This window comes from Dermochelys coriacea, chromosome 10 (genome assembly GCF_009764565.3).
Source record: "Dermochelys coriacea isolate rDerCor1 chromosome 10, rDerCor1.pri.v4, whole genome shotgun sequence".
Classification (NCBI taxonomy): Eukaryota; Metazoa; Chordata; order Testudines; family Dermochelyidae; genus Dermochelys; species Dermochelys coriacea.
Window position 1 is genome coordinate 33,394,300 of NC_050077.1, and position 21,603 is coordinate 33,415,902.

General features: G+C 47.9%; 1 protein-coding gene across 1 annotated transcript in view; it reads right to left on the minus strand.

The window, feature by feature from the left end:
* Positions 1-746: 746 nt before the first annotated feature.
* Positions 747-21,603, minus strand: part of TRAP1 (TNF receptor associated protein 1) — a 71,682-nt gene continuing 50,825 nt past the window's right edge. Inside the window, exons 12-18 of the mRNA XM_038419831.2 lie at positions 16,424-16,571; positions 12,736-12,921; positions 10,964-11,102; positions 9,849-9,934; positions 2,755-2,900; positions 2,264-2,336; positions 747-1,637 (exon numbers count right to left, since the gene is read on the minus strand). Coding sequence (XP_038275759.1) covers positions 1,536-1,637; positions 2,264-2,336; positions 2,755-2,900; positions 9,849-9,934; positions 10,964-11,102; positions 12,736-12,921; positions 16,424-16,571 — 880 coding nt within the window. The 3' untranslated portion in view covers positions 747-1,535. The remainder of the gene's footprint in view (positions 1,638-2,263; positions 2,337-2,754; positions 2,901-9,848; positions 9,935-10,963; positions 11,103-12,735; positions 12,922-16,423; positions 16,572-21,603) is intronic.

The following is a 21,603-nucleotide window of genomic DNA, read 5'->3' on the forward strand; positions in this document are numbered from 1 at the left end:
TAGAGATGTAGAGGTGAAAGGTTATACTCTCATTATCAGCCCCCAGACCAATCAGCCATTAGTTACTACTCTTCCTCGTCTGAGTAAAACTGAAGGCTAAGGTAAGTATGTAAAAATGACACTACATTACTCTTGGATCTTGTCTGGTCAGCATCAGAAATGCTGATTTAGTGACTGGTTTTTACTACTTATTTGTGTTCAACTGCCGAGCTCACATAGCTCTGGGAGACAGCTGACATCTATTCTGGCTCACATAGCACCAGAATCATTAACCAAGTTCTACTTACAGAATCTTATTACTGGAGACTTAAGGATGAACCAGAAAGAGCGTGGCCTGACTCCCAGAGCCCAAGCTGAGTTTGCAGAGTTGCCAGTTATTAAAAAAATCTTGTACCCTGATTTGTCCAGGTGTAATTGAGAAACAATCTTGGAGGACCATGATGACTGATCTATCTCAGGCCCTTTCTGCTGGGTAGCAAGCACACATTAGAAATCTGGAGTTCAGCTCTTATACCCTTAAGGACAAAAATAAGGGTTCATAGCGAAGGGCTTGCCTCCTATCTTCCTTCCACTTCCCTCTATACTGCCTCCCCTAATCCATTCATGTTCCCACCAGCAGAGGGAACCCTCGCCCACCATTCTAGGATCCTGCTGCCTCTCAGAATTGGGGACTGTCTCAGAAGTGTTAAGAACTATCATTCTATCAGACCTGGGACACAACATAGAATAAAATGAGGCAAAATCCCTTGAAGGTACCTTGAAATGAAGAGGAATTTATTTAACATAAATAAACAGAACAGAGATTACCAGGGGCATGCAAATTATACCACAAGGGAGGCAAAAACCCTGGAAACTGTCCAAAAAGTCAAGTGGGCTTGTCAAACATTTCCCCAGCTGCAGGGATGAGTTTAATTATCCAGCAGCTGAGCTACCTTATCTGCTACACTACTCTGTTGACAGATCATTGTTCCATTAGTAGTACCTATGTTTGCTAATGGCAACAATCTATCCTTGTGTTTGCTAAGCCCTAGGTGCCAGGCAGAGGTGGAGGTTTCCTGACAAGCTAATGAATTTTGCTAGTGCTGAAGGCTGGTATTCTGAGACCAAGGGTGGGCTGGGTGGGCATCTGGGGAGCTAATTCCTGGGTGGGCATATGGGGAGCTAGTCTGGACTCCTGGTGTCAACTGCTCTGTTGGGAAAGGCTGTTTCTAGAATCAATATGAAATTAAGACTTTGGGGCCAAATTTAGAAATCATGGCAAATCATTTTAGCAGTGATCTCCAGGTTTTGTCTCAGCAGGACGATGGGACTCTGTGTGGGTAATACACAGTCCAGTAATTACAACTGCAACCTCCCTATAAAATGAAACTTGGAAGCATATTTAGATGTAGCACAGAGCTGCAGATATTCTACCCCATGCAGCACAGAGTCTGGGAACAGACAGATGTTCCAACGGTCAACAACAAAAGCAGTTGTGCTGGAGGAAACAGTGATTGGCATCTGGCATAGAGCTTGCCCTTTCGATCAGTTTGGGCTCAGTGTTTTTCCAGGGCTTTGGTAAGAAGTTCATTCAGACGGCTCACCATAGGTCTGGGGTCATCATTCAATCCTGCTGCTATCATGGCGTTCTCATAAATCTGAGTGAGACAAGGGCACAGAGAAGAGAAGGAATGTTATTAGCAGCAGGAGCCACCTTGGTATGAAATGGAGAAGTGCAGCTCCTCTGTAGAAGATCATGGGATACACATCAAGGCACATCTGGGGGGATCATATGATAGGAAGAGATGCGGCCCAGGGATTCTCTCCAGCACCCTATGCCCCAGAGTGCATGTGAGTGTGACGTGCCATTTGGAGTCTTGGTCAGTTTCAGACAGACTTACCATCCCCTCCCCACTTCAAAGGAGCCATCTTAAATGCCAGGTACTTCCAAAAGACAAGCCTATGAATTCTCTCTGCTTTTTCCCTCCCTGCCCTTCTTTCCCAAGTGCAGTCCACCCCGCAGCGTGAACAGCATAGCTCCTAGCTCTGCACCAAATGAATTGCAGTAGGGTCAGAGTGGGTAACACTGAGCTACGTTCCTGGACGACATCACAACATTCTAGGGAAATGGACCCTGGGCCATGCAGGACTAAAAATACCTAGAATGGGGACCATTGGGTGTATGATTCCAGCTGGCCAGGAGGACAGCCTTGGCCCATTCCCTTACTGCCCACTGATATGGCAGCCTGCCCAGGGAGCATGGTGGTGCAGACATGGCTCTCACCTGATCGAGCAGCAGCTGGGCCAGGTCAGGCTGGCTGACCCTCAGCTGACTGAGTTTCTTGATCAGCGCATGCCTGCAATGGAATGAGAGATCAACACAGCGTCGCAGTGCCCCTTGGACGGATGACAACACCACTGGTCACAAGAGGAGCAATGAGCTATGGAGGAATAGCAAAATGCTTCCCTTATGGCCAAAAGTTCTCTTCTCTGCCTCTTTACCTGTGAGCTTCTCCTTCCCTCCTTCCACATCCCAGCCCCATAACCTGTGGGGTGGATAATGCAGATGGCTGCTGCTGGGGGACCCCCCATGAGGCTGGACATCATGTGAGCTTGCATCCGTCACTGTGCACAGCTCCACAGGCCAAGACACAGCAACACAAATGCAGCACTTAGAGAATGGAGGATCCCAGCTGGTTCAAGTTTGCCATGCCAGCCGGTGTCTGCCTTTGCAGAACATCCAAGCTGAAGTGCTCTGGCTCTGCCCCACCTCACCCAGTATTTATCTCCAGTGTGGGCTGCAGGATCTGGGCACGCTCCTCGTTGGTCTTGGCCAGCTGCTGCATGCGCAGAAAGTGGCGGGCAGCCCCCATCTCAAGCACAGTGATCATGGCCGGGTGGGTGTCCAGTCGTGGAGTCACCTGTCAGAGGAACAACAAACAGTGATGCGATGGGAAATGCAGGCGGCTCAGAAGTCAGGGAGAATGAAGGGCTCAAAGGCTGGTTTTCGGCCAAGGAGGAGGATGTCTCCTCAGTTCAGAAGGTACACAAAACTTCAAGAGAACTGACACCCACACTCAAGAAACTGCCTACAATGGGGTGAAAGCCCACGGCCTGAACAGTACCTTTTTGAGTGCGTGTGTGTGAGTGAGAGAGAGAGAGACAGACAGACACTGAGCACAGGGTGGGGAGCTTGGATGATATAGGTCTAATTCTGCCTCTGCCATTATCTACCTATCTAAGGGTATGTCTACACTACGAAATTAGGTCGATTTTATAGAAGTCCATTTTAGAAATTGATTGCGTATGTCCACACAAAGTGCATTAAGTTGGCAGAGTGCATCCTCACTACCGTGGCCAGCATTGATTTATGGAGCGGTGCACTGTGGGTGGCTATCCCACAGTTCCCACATTCGCCACCACCCAATGGAATTCTGGATTAAGCTCCCAATGCCTGATGGGGCGAAAACATTGTCGCGGGTGGTTTTGAGTACATCGTCAATCGCCCCTCCCTCCGTGAAAGCAACAGCAGACAATCGTTTCACGCCTTTTTTCCGTGCAGACGCTGTCAGGGTTCCCTCCCCACTCTGAACTCTAGGGTACAGATGTGGGGATCTGCATGAAAGATCCCCTAAGATTATTTCTACCAGATTAAGTTAAAAACTTCCCCAAGGCACAAATACTTCCTTGTCCTTGGATGGGTACTACTGCCACCACCAAGTGAGTTAGACAAAGATTCAGGAAAAGGACCACTTGGAGTTCCTCTTTCCCTAAAATATCCCCCCAAGCCCCTTCACCCCCTTTCCTGGGGAGGTTTGAGAATAATATACCAACCAAATAGGTTAACAAGGTGAGCACAGACCAGCCCTTTGGGTTTTTAGGACACTAAAAACTAATCAGGTTCTTAAAAACAGAACTTTATTATAAAAACAAAATAAAAGAAGCACCTTTGTAAAATCAGGATGAAAGGTAATTTTACAGGGTAATCAGATTCAAAACACAGAGGATTCCGCTCTAGGCAAAACTTTAAAGTTACAAAAAAAAACAAAACAAAAACCCACACAAAAAAAAACAGGAATAAACCTCCCCCTTAGCCTAGGGAAAATTCACAAGTTAAAACAAAAGATAATCTAACGCATTTTCCTTCCTATTACTTACAATTTGTAATCTTAGATGCTTAGTTCAGGTATGGCTTTAGGAGATGTAATTTCCCTGCCCTGCTTCCTCGCTGACCCAGAGAGAACACAAAGAAAAACAAAAAAACCTTCCCCCCACAGATTTGAAAATATCTTCTCCCCTTATTGGTCCTTTTGGTCAGGTGCCAACCAGGTTATCTGAGCTTCTTAACCCTTTACAGGCAACGGAAGGATTTTATGCTACCCTTAGCTGTATGTTTATGACAGACACCATACCTCAGCAAGCATGGAGCCCGTTCAGCTCAGCATCACCGCTGCTATTGCATCCTGGATGTTGCTGTCAGCAGACGGTGCAATACGACTGCTAACTGTCATCATCCTCCGCTTCCGCTGCAACTCTGGTCTCCTGCTCTTGTAAATGAGCTCAGTCTCAATAGTAAATTTCTCCATGTTATCGTCATCCACCGTTTCCACTGCAACTCTACTCTCCTGGTGCCATGAATCCACCTCGCAGGTCCTCTTGTCGTTCTGTATAAATATCTATTCTCGTGGCATCCGTCATCATCCGCCACTTCTGCTGCAACTCTGCTCTCCTGCAGACGCCATACCACGGCAAGCATGGAGCCCGCTCAGCTCACTGCTGCTGTTGTGAGCATTGTAAACACCTTACGCGTTATCCTGGAGCATGTGCAGAACCGGGCTAAGAGATGCCAGCATGAGGATGACCTTGATGAAGACATGGATAAGACGTTCCTGAAAGCATGAACTGTGGCAATTGGGACATCATGGGTGGCAGTGGGGCTGGTTGATACTATGGAACGCTGATTCTGGGCCTGGCAAACAAGCACAGACCGGTGGGACCGCATAGTGTTGCAGGTATGGGATGATTCAGTGGCTGCGAAACTTTTGCATACGTAAGGCCACTTTCCTGGAACTCTGTGAGTTGCTTTCCCCCGCCCTGAAGCACAGGAATACCAAGATGAGAGCTGCCCTGACAGTTGAGAAGCAAGTGGCGATAGCCCTGTGGAAGCTTGCTACGCCTGACTGCTACCGGTCAGTCAGGAATCAATTTGGAGTGGTCAAATCTACTGTGGGGGCTGCTTTGATCCAAACAGCCAATGCCATTATTGACGTTCTGTTATCAAGGGTAGTGACTCTGGGAAATGTGTAGGTCATACTGGATGGCTTTGCTGCAATGGGTTTCCCTAACTATGGTGAGGCGACAGACGGGACGCATATCCCTGTCTTGGCACCAGACCACCTTGCCAACCAGTACGTATATTGCAAGGGGTACTTCTCAATGGTGCTGCAAGCATTGGTGGATCACAAGGGACATTTCACCGACATCAACATGGGATGGCTGCGAAAAGTACATGATGCTCACATTTTTAGGAACTCTGGGCTGTTCGAGCAGCTGCAAGAAGGGACTTAATTCCCAGACCAGAAAATTACTGTTAGGGATGTTGAAATACCAATAGTTACCCTTGGGGACCCAGCCCACCTCTTGCTCCCATAACTCATGAAGCCGTACACGGGCAGCCAGGACAGTAGTAAGGAGCAGTTCAACTATAGGCCGAGCAAGTGCAGAATGGTGGTAGAATATGCCTTTGGATGTTTAAAAGCTTGCTGGTGCTGTTTACTGACTAGGTCAGACCTCAGCGCAACCAACATTCCCATTGTTATTGCTGCTTGCTGTGTGCTCCATAATATCTGTGAGAGTAAGGGGGAGACGTTTATGGCGGGGTGGGCAGTTGAGGCAAATCACCTGGCATCCGATTTTGAGCAGCCAGACACCAGGGCGATTAGAAGAGCACAGCAAGGCAAGCCGCACAACAGAGAAGCTTTGAAAACCAGTTTCATGACTGACCAGGCTTCAGTGTGACAGTTGTGTGTATTTCTCCTTGATGCAAACCTGCCCCCTTTGTTGATTTTAATTCCCTGTAAGACAACCACCCTCCCCCTTTGAAATAAAGTAACTATTGTTTTGAAAGCATGCATTCTTTCTTTATTAATTACAAAAAAAAAAAAAAAGGGAGATAACTGACAAGGTAGACCGGGTTGGGGGCTGGGGAGAGGGAAGGACAAGTCCACATTGCTTATTGTAGCCACACTACAAATCTGTTTGAATGACAGCCTTCTGTTGCTTGGGCCATCCTCTGGAGTGGAGTGGCTGGGTGCCTGGAGCTTCCCCACCCCACATTCTTGGGTGTCTGGGTGAGGAGGATATGGAACTTGGGGAGGAAGTCAGGCGGCTGTACAATGGATGCAGCGGGGGTCTGTGCTCTTGATGGCTTTCCTATAGCTGCACCAGATGCTTCATCATGTTCGTTTGCTCCCCCATTAGCCTTAGCATCGCCTCCTGTCTCTGCTCTCCTGCCTCAGCTCTTCGCGCTTACTTAATGCTTTCCTAGCCTTTAACACTGACTGCCTCCATGCATTCAGCTGTGCCCTATCAGTGCAGGAGGACTGCATGAGCACGGAAAACATGTCATTGCGAGAGCGTTTTTTTCACCTTCTAATCTGCGATAACCTCAGGGACAGAGATGATAGGGGAGCCTAGAAACATTTCCACTTGGGGGGAGATAAAGAGGGAGAATAAAATTTACGATGATACATTTCTGAGAACAAAAGGGAGACTCTTTCACAGTGAATCAAGCAATTCACAACAGACAGCACATGTGCTTTAGGTACAAGGTCGCATTTTGCCTTTTATATTGAGCGCCTGCCGGTATGGTGACATATCACACATGGCTGGGCAACAGAATTTGGTTTCCATGCAGCCATGGTAAGGCAAAGGGTACGCAAGATTGGCTTCTTACGCATAACATGTGGGGATGGTTTCAAACTGCAGTGCCATCCTTTCCCATAGTAAGCAATGGGTTGGGTTTCACATTTATAAGGAGGGGCTGCAGTTTTAGGGTGGATGTGCAGCATACACCTCCCCCAACCCCACCGCGTGGCTATTCTTCAGGATGATCCCTTTTAGCCAAGCGCAAACAGCCCAGCATGAACAGGGTCCTTTTACTGTTCCCTTACAAAAATTCTCCTATTTCAAGCAGGTGACCATGAATGATATCACTCTCCTGAGGCTAACACAGAAAGATATACACCGAATGTTGCTTGAACGCGACCAAAACCCAGGACCATTTGCTGCCATGCTTTGTGCTGCAATGATTCCAGAATACTTCCAGAGTACCTCCAGGAGAGGTCCCTGGAGGATTCCCGCTCCATCCCCAGACATGTGAACAGACTTTTCCAGTAGCTGTACTGGCCACGAATGCATCCCAATTCTTCAGGGCAAATCAAACATTAAACACTATTGCTTTTAAACTCTGTACTGTAGTTACAAATGTGCACTCACCAGAGGTGCCTTCTCCAGCTTCAGGGCTGGGGATCCCACCTTCGGAGGGTATTGGCTCCAGGGTGATGAAAAGGTCCTGGCTGCTGGGAAGAACGGATTCACTGCTTGCCTGCTGCGCATTCTCCTCCTCCTCCTCTTCCTCATCCATAAAATCCTCCTCCCTGTTGCGTGAGAGTCCCCCCTTGCAGGTGTCCACGGACAGTGGTGGCATAATGGTAGGGTCCCCTCCTAGAATGGCATGCAGCTGATCATAGAAACGGCATGTCTGGGGCTCTGACCCCGAGCTACCATTTGCCTCCTTTGTCTTTTGGAAGGCTTGGCTCAGCTCCTTAACTTTCACACGGCACTGCTTTGTGTCCCTGTTGTGTCCCTCTCTCCAACATGCCCTGTGAGATTTTGGCAAATATATTTGCATTTCTTCTTTTTGATCGGAGTTCTGCCTGCACAGATGCTTCTCCCCATACAGGAATCAGATCCAGTGTCTCTCTTTCGGTCCATGCTGGAACTCGTTTGCGATTCTAGGAGGACTGCATGGTCACCTGTGCTGCTGAGTTCGCCACGCTGACCAAACAGGAAATGAAATTCAAAAGTTCCTGGGGCTTTTCCTGTGTTCCTGGCTAGCGCATCAGAGTTCAAAGTGCTGTCCAGAGCAGTCACAATGGAGCACTCTGGGATAGTTTGCGGAGGCCAATACCATCAATTTGCGTCTGCACTACCCCAAATTCAACCCAGCAAGGGTCTTGCCAGGGAGAAGTACAGAAGTCGATTTTAAGGGCCCTTTAAAGTCGATGGAACGGGGTTGGTCGTGTGTACGCATTCATTTTAAAATCGACCTAATGCGGCTAAATTCGACCTAACCCCACAGTGTAGACCAGGCCTAAGAGTTTGCTACAGTGCCCGTCCCCACAGTATGTAAGTGCTCCATTGACTCCTTTTCTATGACCTCAAGCCAGTCACCTACCTACACTGTACAGAGGCAGAACAATTAAGATCCTCCACCCAGAGGGGTGTATACGTTTGTGAAGCACTCTGAAGATTAAGCGCTGTATTAGTTCACTCTACTGTTCACAGAGTGAGAACTCGAAGAATTATTCTAGCAACAAACATTATTGATCACTCAGCATGTTCACTTCTAGCCTAACTACTCCTTGGTAACCCAAGTGTACCTGAACAATCCGACTACAATCACACCTCTGAGCCAAGCCAAAGAACTGGTGTCTGTAGGAGCACATCCTGGCCTCTAGAGCGTTTTCCTGTGTCCTGGAGTGGTGCTGCAGGGGTCCTTTCAATCTAACAAACCCTCCAGCCCTTCTGGTGTCAAAAGAATCTGTCATCTTATGCAGCCTAGTTCTCTAGCTAAGTCATTGCTCAGTCCATCTCCAAATATAAGGAACTTGAAGTCCAGCAGTCTTGGACTCGCTCCTCTGACCTATGACTAACGCTCACTGTCCTTGACCATTTTCCATCTCCCTTCTTAGTCTGGGTAAGAGGTAGGAGGACACAAGCCCCCACACTCTACTGGGCTCCAGCTCAGGACCTTTGTTCGGAGCAGGCAAAGTTAACCCTTTTCAAGACTCTTGCTGTTCCCCGAGATGCTTCCTACCTCTTTGGGCTTTACAGCCTCTTGCTCCTCTCTCTCTTTGGAGTGTTGGCTTCTTTTCTTACCATTTTGTTATCAGGAGTTTCTCTCTCCAGTACCTCTGTCTCTCTAGCAGCCACCCTGCCCTCCTGCCATACAGCCCTTTAATACTCCCAGCTGCCGTGGGGCTACCAATCAGCTCAGGCTGAGCAGACAGACAGTCTGCATTAGCCCTTTGGTAGCCAAACCAGCCTGGGATGTATAGACAGAGTCCAAGAGAGCAACACTGAAACTGAGATACAGAGGGAAAGATGAGAGCTGGATTTATGCAGGAATATTACTGAAAGGGCCATGTAGATCCAGCTCTATCCCTTGATAAGCACGGGACCATCAGATATGCTCTTTACATCCTGCCCTGGCAGAAGGGAGGTGGGGAGGAGACTTATTATTTATACCACCATGGCATCTAGGGGCCCACCTGAGGTCAGGGCATCATTATGGCAGGTGCTGCACATAACAGTAAGAGATTGTCCTTGCCCGGAGGCACCGACACGGCTAATTAGACAAGATAGACAAAGGAATGGTTCTTACACCCATTTTACATGTGGGGAATTGAGACACAGAGAGACTAAATGATTTGCCCAAGGTCACATTGAAAATCTGTGGCTGAACCCACATCTTCTGGGCCCTAGTTCAGTGCCTTGACCACAAGACCATCCTTCCTCTTTTCAGAAGTTATGATCTATACAGGTCTTTTCCACCTTTAGCTACTAGAATCCTATAGCACATATACCTTAACATTGGTGACTCGAGAGCCCAATGCATTCCTCATCCAGGCCATCAGCTCCTCAGCCTCTTTCTCCGTCAGGCGTTCTGCAGCTGGGGAGGAGGAGGAGGATGGGTTACATTACAGTACTGTCTGTCACTGGGCAGCACTGTGCTTTGCTCCTGAAAAGCAGCTTTGTCCTTTCACATATCCATCCATCTGCTCTCTTATTAAACAGAGATGCAGAGATATGGCACCATGCCAAATGCACAAGCTCGACCTGCATCATTCCAGAGACCACCTCATAGATAAAGAAGGCAAGCTTATTCCACCCCAATCCCCACTCTGCAATATCACTGCTGGGATCAGGAGTTTCTGCTTTTAAAATGAAGCTGGCTTTAAAACTAGGATAGACCAGAGGTGCCCATGAACTCACTATGCAATATTTTAATCACTGTTTTAAATTAGAAAACTGCTTGGGTCCTGTCCACAGCAGGGCCTGCTCTCTTACCAGACAGTGTTTTGACCCCAGTGTAGACAGGACAACGTTAGATTTCTTTTATTTTAAAGAGAAGAATTTACATCTATGCTATAATGCTCCTGCTTCATGGTTCTTGGTGTTATTATTGAGAATATAATCAATACTTCGTAGCCCTTTACAGTCACTGGCCTCATGAATCCCCAGTGGCCCAATGAGCTTCGCAGGATAATGCAGGCTGGCTAAAACGCCTCCCAGAGTGGGCCTGCAGCACTGGTTGGGGAAGGGAGGCTACATCCCCACCCACTCCTTCTTCAGGGAGGGTGCGGAAGTAACAGGAAAAGAACTGGCAAGAACTGGTGCTCAACAGCTTACAAACCAAGAGTAGGCACTATACAAAGAGACAGCTGCCCAGGTCAGGGGCAGAGATGCCACGGGTGCTTCTGAGCACTGCAGAGGCAGGATGCTAACTAGAGAGAGTTTGCTCACATGCCTGACAAAGGCAATGCTTTCTTAAGGGAGGGTACGAAAATAGGGTATTCTCACTGGCTACCACCTTGGCTGCCATGTGGGAGGCTTAGCTCCATCTGGCTGCTGAGCTGGAGAACGTAGGTGCTGAGCCCAAGGCTACGCACCGGACGTGCTGAGGGAAGGGATGCTCTACCTGGGCGGTTCTCCTCAAACTTCTCTTCCTTATAGTGGTCAACAACGATGTCAGTCTCTACTGAGATCAGCTTCTTCTTGTCAAACTCCCGAAGGTGCAAAAGTGTCAGCTCATCAAACTGCTCATAGCAGAACAGCACCTGTATTGGAAAGGACAGTAAGTGTCCAGTGATGAACAGGATTGCCAGCAGCTCATCAGAGCTGCAGAGACAACAGCCTCTTCCCTTTCCCAGGGTGCAAAGCTGTGCTGGCCAGCAAGAGCATCACAAGTGAATGCTGGCAGATCCACCACTGCCCGCCCCCCTGACACCTTGCTCCCCAGACACACACAGCAACTGAACAGGCCAACAGATTTGTTGACTGACATTGCTGAGCTCTGTGCAAACCCCTCCCCTTGCAGCAGCAGTTCCCAAATGGGGTCGTGCCACCAGCAGATGGAGTCATGGCTGTCCCTAGTATGCAGAGGACACCATTCTGCTCCGCACAGCATGACCTCACATGTATGGTGCTTGCAAGGTTATAATGCATGGAGGATGCCATTTTGCTCTACAAAGTGGCATCCTCCGCACAGCATGACTTTGCACACACCATACGTATGAGGTAATGCTGTGCGGAGGATGCCACTTTGTAGAACAAAATGGCGTCCTCTATGTGGTGAGACCTCACGTGTATGGTGCGTGTGCAGTCATGCAAGGAGGGAGGATGCCATTTTGCTTTGCAAAGTGGCACCCTCCATGCGGTCTGTGACCCCAGGAGGAAATGGTTCGTTAAAATGGGGTCATGCCAGCAAAAAGCATGGGAATCCCTGCCTTGCAATATCCACCCTGCCATGACGTACAATGTCTCAGCATGCACAAAACAGCCTTCTGTGAAAAGGTCTCCTCTTTGCAGGGGCAGTGCTGAGTCAAGAAACTGCTGGATTATAGATACATCTTCTCGTACTTCAGTGTTCTCCAGATTTCATCCCTACCCTCTACCACAGATCCCTAGCAGTCCCAGGAAATGGACTGTGTGGAATATGCCCACCTGATCCTATCAGATCCCTGCTCAGTGCCCAGGAGAAACTGAACATCCCACAGGGCTCTGCTAATACGCGTAAGGGGAAATTCCCTCCTGCCCCAAATGTGAAGGATCCCAAAGTAGCCAGGAGGGCCTGGAGATGGAGAATTCTTGCTGCCCTGGGGAGGAACTGTGAAAGGTGAAGAGGACCATTCCAGGACACCTGGAAAAGACCAAAGGCCCAGACACTGACCTGTTCCTCACTCATCACCCTGGTACAGGCATTGCAAACCAATGGCTGGGCTCTGAGGCCAAGCAGCTTTACTGCTGTGGTGTTAAGCCGAGAGAAGGGCAAGAGCTCACGGATTTTCCCCAGTACAGATCAATACTAACTCATATGTTTGTGAGGCTCCCATTGCCCTTCGCTTCTGAATAAAGAGAGAGGTCTAATAATCCCCTCCCTACTGCAGGGTGAATACCTGAGGCCAAGAGGAGGCAGAGGGTTGCTAAGCTGCACTGGTCCCACAGAATGACTGAAGAGGAAGTAACATATGCAGAGAGCAGGGAGCAACGTATCTCAAAGGTTGTCTCTCCTTTGCAGCAGATCTGCTGTATCCAGCAAGCCCATAAAATACACCAGACACAGGGGACCCTACAGAGAGGAAGCTAGGCCTGGCAGCAGAGACAGCACTCTGTGGTGCTGATGCTGACTGGCAGCAGCAGAGGGCAGCACACCACTGCATCCTGCTGAGACACAGTGCATTGCTCACCCACCTCCATATCCTTTTTCTTCATGGCCTCGAAGTACGGCGAGTGCTCGGCCAGGTGCCGATTGGGCGCACACAAGTAGTAGATATTTCGGCTCCCTGCCTGCATGCGGCTGGCGTACTCTGTCAGGCTGGTCAGCTGGCCTGCAGGCAGTGCTGAGGACTCGTAACGCAGCAGTTTCGCTATGTCCTCCTGGGAGAGGAGATTTACCTTGTTAGAGGTGGAGTACTTGTGGCACCTTAGAGACTAACAAATTTATTTGAGCATAAGCTTTCGTGAGCTACAGTTCACTTCATTGGATGCATTCGGTGGAAAATACAGTGGGGAGATTTTATATACACAGAGAACATGAAACAATGGGTGTTACCATACACACTGTAACGAGAGTGATCAGGTAAGGTGAGCTACTCTGAAACTTGTTAGAGGTGTGATCTCCCTTGCAAGGGGCTGGAGACCTGCTTTGGTTTCTGCCCAGGTCTCCAGTGCAGTGCCAGACAGTACAGAGCAGCTCCCTGGGGACAGAAGGGTCATCAGAGAAGCTGGAGGAGCTTCTCCTCCATAGCACAGAGGGAAATTTGGTTTCTTTAGAGGGTGTTTTTATGGCACTTGTCCCCGCAGTAGTTGAGCACCTCAGGGTTCTGCACAGATCTCTGAACTACCTTAGCCAGCAGGCCAGGCTGGGGCAGTGCAGCCACTCTGCACTCAGAACAAGCATGGGCTTTCAGTAACTGTTTTACTAATGTGGGAGAGAGGGGTGTTGGCCAGGGCACCAAGATAATCCACCATGCCATAGGGCTTCAGCCCTCCATGAGCAGAAAGAAGGGAGCTCAGTCCAAGGATCGAGGAGGAAGAGGAGGAAACTCTCCTCCGCACTTTACAAATCCAAGTGATTACAGCAGTTTGAGGCTACGCCCAGCCATCTCATACTGTAACCCACAGGGACCAACAAAGCCTAATATGAGCAACTGCCTTAGCCACTATGCAAGGTGGGTGTGTGGGTAACTATAGCTTCTAATATGGTATATACATGTCAGCAAAAGACTGGCAACATTTGCCATAAACACCAGTCCTGTTAGCAGGTGCTGATCCCGCTACAAAAGGGTTAAGTGGGTTCTGCTGACTCACTACCCTTCCTGGATACAAAGGAGGTGGGAATGGCCCTAGAGTGTGGGCTAAGCAGTCCTGAGTGAGGAATCCTGGGAGAAGCAAAGCCTGAGGAGAAAGGCTGAGCTGAACATTATGTTCTGTTCTTGTTTACATATAGATTCCAAGGCAAGAAGGGACCACTCTCATAATGAAGTCTGACCACCTGTGTAACATAGGCCTGAGATCTGCCCCACAATAATTCTTAGAGCAGAGCTTTTAGAAAAGCATCCAATCTCAATTTAAAATGGTCACCGATGGAGAATCCACCATAATCCTTGGTAAATTGTTCCAATGGTTCTCTATTCTCACTATTAAAAAAAAATGCTTCATTTCCAGTCTATATTTGTCTAGCTTCAACTTCCAGCCACTGGATCGTGTTAGACCAGGGGTGAGCAAACTATGGCCCGGAGGCCAAATCTGGCTCTCGAGCTCCCGCCATGGAGCAGGGCCCAGAGCCTTGCCCTGCTCTGGTGCTCCAGCCAGGGAGCGGGGTCAGGGGCTTGCCCCGGTCCATACAGCTCCTGGAAGCAGCGGCATGTCCCCCTTCTGGCTTCTATGCATAAGGGCAACCAGGGGGCTCCGCATGTTGCCCCTGCTCCAAGCACTGCCCCCGTAGCTCCCATTGGTTGGGAACCGCAGCCAATGGGAGCTGCAGGGGCAGTGCCTGCGGACGGGGCAGAGCGCAGAGCTGCCTGGCCGAACTTCTGCGTAGGAGCTGGAGGGGGGACATGCTGCTGCTTCTGGGAGCTGCTTGAGGTAAGCACCGCCAGGAGCCTGTGCCCCTGGCCCCCCACATCAACCCCCTGCCCCAGCCCTGATCCCCCTCCCTCCCTCCAAACCCTTCGGTTCCAGCCCGGAGCACCCTCCTGCACCCCCAACCCCTCATCCCCAGCCTCACCCCAGAGCTTGCACCCCCAACCGGAGCCCTCACCCCCTCCTGCACCCCAACCCCCAATTTTGTGAGCATTCATGGCCCACCATACGATTTCCATATCCAGATGTGGCCCTCGGGCCAAAAAGTTTGCCCACCCCTTTGTTAGACCCTTCTCTGCTAGGCTGAAGAGCCCATTAGTAAATATTTGTTCCCTGTGTAGGTACTTATAGACTGTAATCAAATCACGCCATAACCTTCTCTTTGCTCGGCTAACTAGATCGAACTCTGACTCTATCGCTGCAAGGCATGTTTTCTAATCCTTTAATCATTGTGGCTCTTCTCTGAACTCACTCCAATGTATCAACATCCTTCTTGAATTGTGGACACCAGAACTGGACACAGAATTCCATCAGCATTCGAACCAGTGCCAAATACAGAGGTAAAAATCACCTCTCTATTTCTGCTCAAGATTTTCCTGCTTATAAATCCAAAGATTGCATTAGCCCTTTAGGCTACAGCTTTGCACTGGAAGCCCATATACAACTAATTATCCACCATGAGCCCCAAATCTTTTTCAGAGCGGCTGCTTCCCAGGATAGATTCCCCCATCCTGTAAGTAGGGCCTCCATTCTTTGTTCTTAGATGTATACATTTAACCATATAAAAAGCACATATTGAGAGCCCTGCAAATCTGCAGATATCTGCTTTATAGTCATGGATATCCACATACGTGGACCATCTTTGCAGATCGGATGCAGATACAAATTTTGTATCTGCGCAGGGCTCTGCACATATTGTTTGCTTGAGCTCAGCTTACTAACCCATCCAGATTGCTCTGTGTCAGTGACTGTTCTCTTCATTATTTAGCAGTCCCCCAATTTTTGTGTCACCTGCAAATTTTATCAGTGATGATTTATGTTTTCTTCCAGGTCATTGATAAAAATGTTCAATAACATAGGTCCAAGAACCAATCTCTGCAGAACCCTACTAGGGACACACCCACTCAATGATGATTCCTATTTACAACTACATTTTGAGTCCAGTCAGTTAGCTAGCTTTTAATCATGTGCCACATTCATTTTATATCTTTCTAGTTTTTAAATCAAAATGTCATTCAGTACCAAGTCAAATGCCTTACAGAAGTCTCTTACATCATCACTATTATCAGCCAAACCTGTAATCTCACCAAAAAAAGATATCAAGTTAGTTTGACAGGAGCTATTTTCCATAAACCCATGTTGATTGGCATTGATTACATCACCCTCCTTTAATTCTTGATTAATCGGGTCTCGTATCAGCTGCTCTATTATCTTGACCAGGATCGATGTTAGACTGACAGACCTATAGTTAGGGAAGTGGGAGTATTAGTATTCATATTAATAAAATCAGCCCCAGAGCGAGGGCATGTTTACTCTGTATAGTGTGTGGGCTGTGTCTGAGAAGGGATGGGAAATGGCACCTGTCCACATCCCCCTTTCTAAAAGCTTGTAGGACACTGTGGAGGTCAGAATATTTTGGAGGATCTGTAAAACTCCAAAGGACCAGGCACAAAAGGCCACGAGCAAATGGTAGGAGCCCCAGAAGAGAATCACATTCCCGCACCACTGCCTTATCCCAAGTCCGGGCAGCAGTCTGCACTCTTTCACACCAGCCAGACACTTAGTATGTATGTACCTTGACGTCCTGCTCTGCTATCGTCACAATCCCCTCTCTCATGAACAGCCCGTAGTCTTCAAAGAACTTGGCATATTTCTCAGGGTCCTTCTTGCTTTGGTCAATGAAAAACTTGATCAGCCTCTTCTGCAAAACATCGCGGAGTTTCCTGCAGGGAGAATAAGTATTGTTAAAAGCAGTCGATAGGCCAAGATGTTCAATCGTGTTAGGTTAATGTCCCTTTATACAGTCATGGGTTTCCTACACAAGGGTTGGCTTAGAAAGAACAAAGGAGAACTACCAAGCCACAGCCTTCCTCCTCTAACCCCATCTTCACACAGGATCTGAAATCAGTTTCCACTCCCATCTCAGGTAGGGGCATCTCTTGGTGCTAGAGATGGGGTGAGGTAGTATCCCAAACCTACTGCTGGAGCCTGGCTCCCCCTGACTAGAAGACTCCACCATTCTGCACTGCACAAGGGGTTTAGTGCACTCTCCCAATAGGCAGCTCACCCCACACCTACCAAAATCAAATGCAGTGAGGAGGTGGCTATAATGTAGTCATTTTTGGGAGGTGGGGTGTTCTTGACTAATTAAGAACATATACAATGATGGAGGCTTTTTATCTTCCAGTTAAGGAGAATTATTTTGATTACTGTAAGAAAGCACCTATTCTAAATCTCAAAGCACTTCAACAACAGTAGAATACACGATTCAGCTGCAACACCAAAGGCAACAACCCCACCTCAGGCAATAGAATACAGAATAACACCCTGACCTCTCTCTGTGAACACTCAGCCATGTCAGGAGCCTTGGTCTGTTGTCCTTCCAGACACATTGTAAAGAGGAGTGAATTCCAAATTCAAGGGCACTCTTAGAGAAGGCTGGCCTTACAGGGCTTGGCTCTGTTGACCCTCAGAGCATGGTGTAAAAGCCGATCTATTTGGTCAGACCTTTGATAAAGGGGTAACTGTAGGCATGTTATGTATGTAGCTTAACATTGCAACATGTCTGAAAAGAGGCCCAGAACACTGTGCAGTATTAGGAGGATGTTATGAAGGACATATTTCAAAAATGTATGCACAATAGATGGTGTAACTTTAGCGTGCCTAAAGTACACAGTCTCCCTGTGTCTGCTGCTGACTTCTTGATGCTTTTTAGAACCTTTTACTTTCCAATCAATGGACCTGTTGGGAAAGTCAGAGGGCCCTAGATACTAAATTCATTCTCCCAATTTCCAGCCAAGCCTGCTATAAGTCAGTCTGTACCGTGGATGATACAGGATCCAAGAGGAAACCCGGCAGGTATTCAGAACATCCAGCAGATTGTGACACAGAACATTGCCCCAGCAACCATGAAATGTGACTGCTGAAAAAGTTTGCTCTGGAGTTGCTCTTAACCACCCTCCCTTGTTCAAAGTGAGTGAACTCACTAAAGAAAAGGAGTGGTTACTTACCTTGTGCAGTAACTGGAATTTTTTGAGATGTGTATCCCAGTGAGAGCTCCATTTCCAGTGCACGTGTGTCTCTGCACCCTTGATCTGAGATTTTTGGTAGCAGTGCTTGTTCGGCCCACGCATGTGCCCCCTCGCAATCTTGCACCCCGCACTGAGGATATATAGGTCTGTGCAGGCGAATCACCTGCAGTTTTTTCTCTATCATAACATCCCACAAGGTAAAACTCCAAAGTAGAGGGGAAGGAGAGCAAGTAATGGAGCACCCACAGGGAAACATATCTGGAAGAACTCCAGTTACTGCACAAGGTGAGCAACCCATCCTTCTTTTTCGAGTACTGTTCCTATGAGTGTTCCACTTCAGATGACTCCAACCAGTATCCCCACAAGCAGGGGGGAGTGTCAGAACAACATCCAATACCAAAGACAAAACCGCACTGCCAACTGCAGCATCTGATCTAGAGGTGAGAATAGTTGGAGAAAGTAGGTACAGAGGTCCAGGTTGCAGCTCTGCAGATTTCAGTGACTGGACCGTCTTTGAGTAATGCGACAGATGTTGAGTGTGACATTGCAGAATGAGCCAACGCTCTAGAACAGTGGTTCTCAACCAGAGGTACATGTGTCCCTGAGTGTACGCAGAGGTCTTGCAGGAGTACTCAACTCATTTAGATCAGAGATTCTCAACCTGGGGGTCGTGATCCCCGGGGAGATGTCACAGGATGGGTTTTCAGGTGTTGCAAATGCGGGGTCGGCATTAGGGGTGACAAGCAGGGCAATTCCCAGGAACCCACGCCACAGGGGCCCCACCAAAGCTAAGTTACATGCTTCAGCTCTGGGCAATGGGGCTCGGGCTTCAGACAATGCTAACAAGTGAAAAACAGGCTCAAGTATCACACTGAAATGCAAGTACAATATTTATATTCCAATCGATTTATTTTATAATTATGTGGCAAAAATAAGAAAGCAAGCACTTTTTCAGTAATAGTGTGCTGTAACACTTCTGTATTTTATTTTGTAAGCAAGTAGTTTTTCAGTGAGGTGAAACTTGGTATATGCAAAACAAAGGGGTACAGTAGTCTGGGAAGGTTGAGAACCACTGCTCTAGAAAGAGGTTGAATGTGAGCAGACACATAATTTGAAATAATATACCTCAAGATCCATTTTGAGAATCTCTGGGTGGCGACTATGGATCCCCAGCATCTTGTCACAATTGAAACAAACAATCTAGGAGATTTTCAGAAAGGTTTCATTCTGTCCAGATAGAAGGGTAACATCTTTCTGACATCTAAAGTATCGAAGGCAGAATCCTGCCTAGTCTGAGGTGGTTTCAGGAGAAAAACTGGAAGGTGAATAGTCTCGTCTATATAAAATTCAAAGGACACATTGGGTAAAAACTTGGGATGTGGTTACAACGATACCTTGTCCTTAAAAACACTGTGAAAGAAGGATCTGCCATTAAAGCCCCCAATTCTCCGACTCTCTAGGCAAAAGCGATGGCTACCAAGAAAGCTGTTTTCATTGATAGGTGAAATGAACATGTAGCTAGTGAATGAACATGTAGCTAGTGACTCAAAGTGGTCCTTCGTAAGAACAAAGATCAAGTTCCATACAGGAGCAGGTTCTCTAATCTGTGGAAATAGGTTCATTAAGCCTCTGAGAAACCTTGAGATCGTGGGATGAGAAAAACAATCAATCAATCAAAGAAAAAACCTTTTATCAAGGAGTGAAAGGCTGTAACAGCTGCAAGTAAACCTTGACCAAGCTCATAACAAGATGAGATCTTCTGAACTCAAACAAGTAGTTCAGGACAGAGGATAGAGAAGAGTGATCTGGAGAAACTTGTTGAAGGATACACCAGTGATGAAATCTCTTCTGTTTCTGAAGGTAAATGTCCTTTTGCTGTTTAATAATATCCGTTGTACTTCTGTCGAACAGGGGGTTTCTATCCCCAAAAGTCATCTAGGAGCCATGCCTGAAGTTGCAGAACTTGCAAATTGAATGAGGTAAGGATACCAGACTTGTCTCAGCCAGATCAGTGCAATTACAATGAATCTAGCCTTGTCTTGCTTGATCTTGTTCAGTACTTTCAAAAGTAACGGTGGTGGTGGACACGCATGAAGAAGACCTCTTGTCCATGAGATGAGGAAGACATCCCCAATGATTAAGGGTCTAGTCCCACTTGAGCAAAATTTCTTGTGTTGGTGGCGGTTGCAAAGAGGCCCACTTGTGTGAACCCCCAGGTTAGAAATATGCTGTTGAAGACTTGCATGTCCAACTCCCATTAGTAATTCCGAGAAAAATGCCTGCTGAGGTGATCTGCCATAATGTTCTGCATCCTCGGAAGGTAAGAAGCTGAGATGATTATCTGGTTGACTATGCAACAATTCCAGAGTTTTAGTGCTTCAGCACAAAGTGAGAAAGAATGCATCCTATCCCGAGATTGATGTAGATCATGCAGGCCATGTCGTCTGTCATGATCTTGATGGACTGGGCCTTGACCAGAGGAAGGAAATGAATGCAAGAATGTCTGACTGCCTTCAACTGTAGGTGGTTGATGTGGAGAAGCTACTTTTGGGACAACCATTTGCCTTGGATTGTGTGTGACGCCAGATGTGCATCCCCCATCCCAAGAGGGATGTCTCTCATGATATGACGTTGGTAGGAGGATCTTGACTAAATGGGACTTCTGCACAGAGCTTCGAAGGTCTCTTGTATCAGCTGAGGTATGTAAAAGGTCCAAGAGTTTATTATAGGAGTCCTGGACTACCATAAGACGAATTTGAAGTATATCTGTGACATGCTTCATCAGCTTCTGGAACTGTCGAAAGTCATCCACACTGGAAGGCGGTAGAGGCATTACAGCCTCATCCAGCAATGATGAGGACATATCTGTGTGAGGTGTCACCTTCCTCAGCCTTGCCTCCTGTTCTTCAAAGGTCTCCTCTACAGCTCCAGTTGTCCTCTCACAGGGGAGGGAGACGGCAACCCCCTAGGAGGTTGGATCAACTCTACGGGGTGGTGCTGGTCCCACAGCCCCTATATGGACAACAGGATGGGTAGAATGGAGATTGCAGAAGTCTCCATGGCATGGGATAGCATCGGCTCTGAGATGGGTGATGAGGTGGAGGTTGGTCCCAATTTTGTCCAAGTCTTCTGACCAGGAAGGTGGGTCTTGGAGGAGGGAATAATGATTCATCAGATGGTTTAGAATCTCCTGATGGAGAGAAAGAGAATTCCAGTTCCAACGGCAGTACCAATGAGACTGCTGGAGGGAAGTCATAGCCTGAAGATGGAATGAGAGACAGACTCCTCCTGAAGACTGGCTCCTCTCGTGGAGTTATAACCCTTCTGAAAAGGGAGACTCTGGGTATGGGGCAGCGAAGATATCCGCAAGAGACGCCTAGGTCTTGGCTTTTCCCAGAACTAGAGGGATCCAGTCCACCAGAGCTGCAGCAGAGACAGTCAGTGTCACAGCTACTGAGAACAAAGACTGCACATGGGTAACTGATGCTCTCGATGATCGGTCTTCGTGAGTGCTGGTGGATCCTGGGGTTTCTGTTTGGAGGTACCAGAGCCACTAGTGCCACCAGACTTGTGTGGGCTTTCTTCTCATGCTTCTGAGACGTGGGACATCCTAGGTTCTCTTCAGCTAAGCTTATAGACTTGTTTGGTTTAGACAGGGCTGAATCCAACTTCTTCAAAACGGATATGAAGGAAGTCTTAGCCTCATACTTATGAGAATGCTCTC